The sequence below is a fragment of the Acyrthosiphon pisum genome, unplaced genomic scaffold, assembly GCF_005508785.2.
Source record: "Acyrthosiphon pisum isolate AL4f unplaced genomic scaffold, pea_aphid_22Mar2018_4r6ur Scaffold_21414;HRSCAF=23926, whole genome shotgun sequence".
Lineage (NCBI taxonomy): Eukaryota > Metazoa > Arthropoda > Insecta > Hemiptera > Aphididae > Acyrthosiphon > Acyrthosiphon pisum.
The window spans coordinates 11,691-14,113 of NW_021770879.1; the positions used below are offsets into that span (position 1 = coordinate 11,691).

At 26.2% G+C, this 2,423-nt stretch overlaps 1 protein-coding gene across 1 annotated transcript; it reads right to left on the reverse strand.

The window, feature by feature from the left end:
* Nucleotides 1-1,873: 1,873 nt before the first annotated feature.
* LOC107882941 lies at nucleotides 1,874-2,417 on the reverse strand. Its single transcript, XM_016802096.2, has 3 exons — nucleotides 2,393-2,417; nucleotides 2,141-2,337; nucleotides 1,874-2,074 (listed from the first exon to the last, which is right to left on the reverse strand). The coding sequence occupies exons 1-3, from the start codon at nucleotides 2,399-2,401 to the stop codon at nucleotides 1,927-1,929; spliced, it is 354 nt and encodes a 117-aa protein (XP_016657585.1). The 5' UTR covers nucleotides 2,402-2,417; the 3' UTR covers nucleotides 1,874-1,926.
* Nucleotides 2,418-2,423: the final 6 nt, after the last annotated feature.

Here is a 2,423-nt window from a genome sequence, read left to right on the forward strand (position 1 = left end):
CCAAAATGTTTATATGTATTATTAATGAAAGGAAATAAATTTGTGCAAAAAGTATTAAGTAAATATTGTAAAATCGAAGTTATTTGTAATTGTGAAACTGGTTCGTACGACACCATTTGTTAAATCATGTTTTTATATATATATATATATATATACTGTTTATAATATTTGCTGTATTGGATAAAAAAAATAAAAAATATTGAATGTTTTATCTTAAATGTGTTAATATTCGATTTAATATCTCGTGGACGTATGGTCTAGCGGGTTAGTGCGTATATAATAATTTAAAAATGTTTTTCAGGTAACAGGTTAGTAAGTATATTTAATTTCCCTCTCTATGTATGCACTCATCGGCTATCTGTACGTTCACATTTTTTGCATTTTTTTTTATCAAAGATTTTTTTTTTTTTTTTAGTATATAATATGACTGCAAAGGAAAAAACATTCAGTTCAATGTATGACTTCTAACAGTTATATTCCACTTTATAATTTTGTTTATAGTGTAAAAAATTATTTTAACTATTGAAAAAAAGTTAACAAAATAATTTCATTATGAGTCCACCGATAATTCGGTAATAATCCGATAATTCGGTCTGTAAGTCTACTTTTGACATCCGTGCTTTCAGCAAGAAAAGTATTACAGTTGGATTATTAATAAATAAGCAAATTTCAATTATTTTGTTATTAGAATGTAAACTTTCAAAGAAAATTATCACATTAAGTTTAGAAGAATGGTTTACATTGATGTCTGAATCTAATTACAATTCGATTATTAATAACCTAAATACAAGATGTAGACGTGTAAAGATAACCGATAATTTATCATATTCAATCAATGTTAAACATAGTTTAATTACCTTGCATATAAACGACAATTACATTAGTCTTACAAGCATTGACTTTGGACGACTTAGACAAATTCAGAATCTGGTAGATTTATATATTGTAGAGAAGCAGAAACGTTTGCCCAGTTACGAGGCTACATTTAACACAGCTTATGATCTTATTAAAAATGATGTTCGTGGTCTTCCTATAACTTGTCAGAGGAATGAATTTACAAACCAATATATTCAAAATTATGACTTTAGCTATTATTCGCATCTACAAAACGATGACACATCATTTTTACATGAAATATTACAATTCCATTTTAACGCAATGTCTGATATGATTTTACAAGATCTAATAGTATAAAAAAATAGACAAAAAATGCATATGTATAATTATTGTTTTTTTTTCAATAAAACTTTTTTTATTCAATAATCTATTTTTTATTTTTTATTTAATTGAACGTTACCTCGGATCATTAAGAATAGTAATAATTATAGTCTGCGTTATTTGATTCAGTTAGTGTTTGATCTTACGATTTGACAGAAGTATTGAATTCCTAGCACCAATTAATTACGTTTTTATTTGATAGAAAGTACATAATATTATATTATCTAATCTTAAATACGGTATAAACATCATGGCTTAAGATATTATTTATTAAACATATATCTACAACACGACGTGTTTACCTTCGTTGTTATCACGATTAAAGATAGTATGGTTGCCCATCGAATCTAGAAAAGTGTCTACCGAAATGAATCTCCATTATCAGTATTAAACAGCTGGAAATTTACGCTCTAGCGCTTATTTGTTGTAGTGATTCTAAATGCAATTACCTTTCAAATGTCTATAGCCGTGGTTGTTATCCACAACCATAATCATTAGAATAATCTTATCACATGCAGCAAAAAAAAATAATAGTTTCATCTGGTAATCAGCTGTATATTATCATAGCATAATATTATGATTATTATATTCTCAGTGAATATTGTTATCAATGTTTTTTTATGATATTACTATATTAGAAACACATCGTATAATATAATATTATATTGTTTTGTTTATTAAATAAATTTATTTTTTTGCATATAATAATCAAATTGGTGTCTTGCTTTTGCGAGTTTCACGCTTGGGATCTCTTAGCATAGTATCAAATATCGACTGTATTGTTTGATTAAGACTGGTATTAAGCGGATGGTTGTCATTTGTAAGTAATCTAATGGTAGCTTCGCTGAATTTCCATCTATAACAATTAATTAATTTTTTTTAAACAATAAGATAAATAAAATAAGTAAACCAATGTATTTACCTATCCTTCACCAACACATTTTCTATGTTAGACATTTTATAATGTGAGATTACATATAAATGGCTCGGCTTGTCATCAACAGGAAATGTTATTGTAACCACACCATCTCCTTGTCTAAAAGTCAAAGAATTCTTAATGTCTACATCAATTTCTTCGGTTTGTAAAAGTTCAGCAACATTTTCACGGTATGATTTGTGCTATAAAAAAAAAAATATTAATGTTAACATTATAAACATATATTATTTTTATTACAATCTTCATTGGATTTTTGTTTCTGGATTTT

What these genes read in the sequence shown, in the direction of transcription:
- LOC107882941 (XM_016802096.2), bottom strand. An exon ending in AATGTGTTGGTGAAGGATAG is followed by an intron (nt 2,075 to 2,140) that starts GTAAATACATTG and finishes TAATTGTTATAG; the next exon opens with ATGGAAATTCAGCGAAGCTA.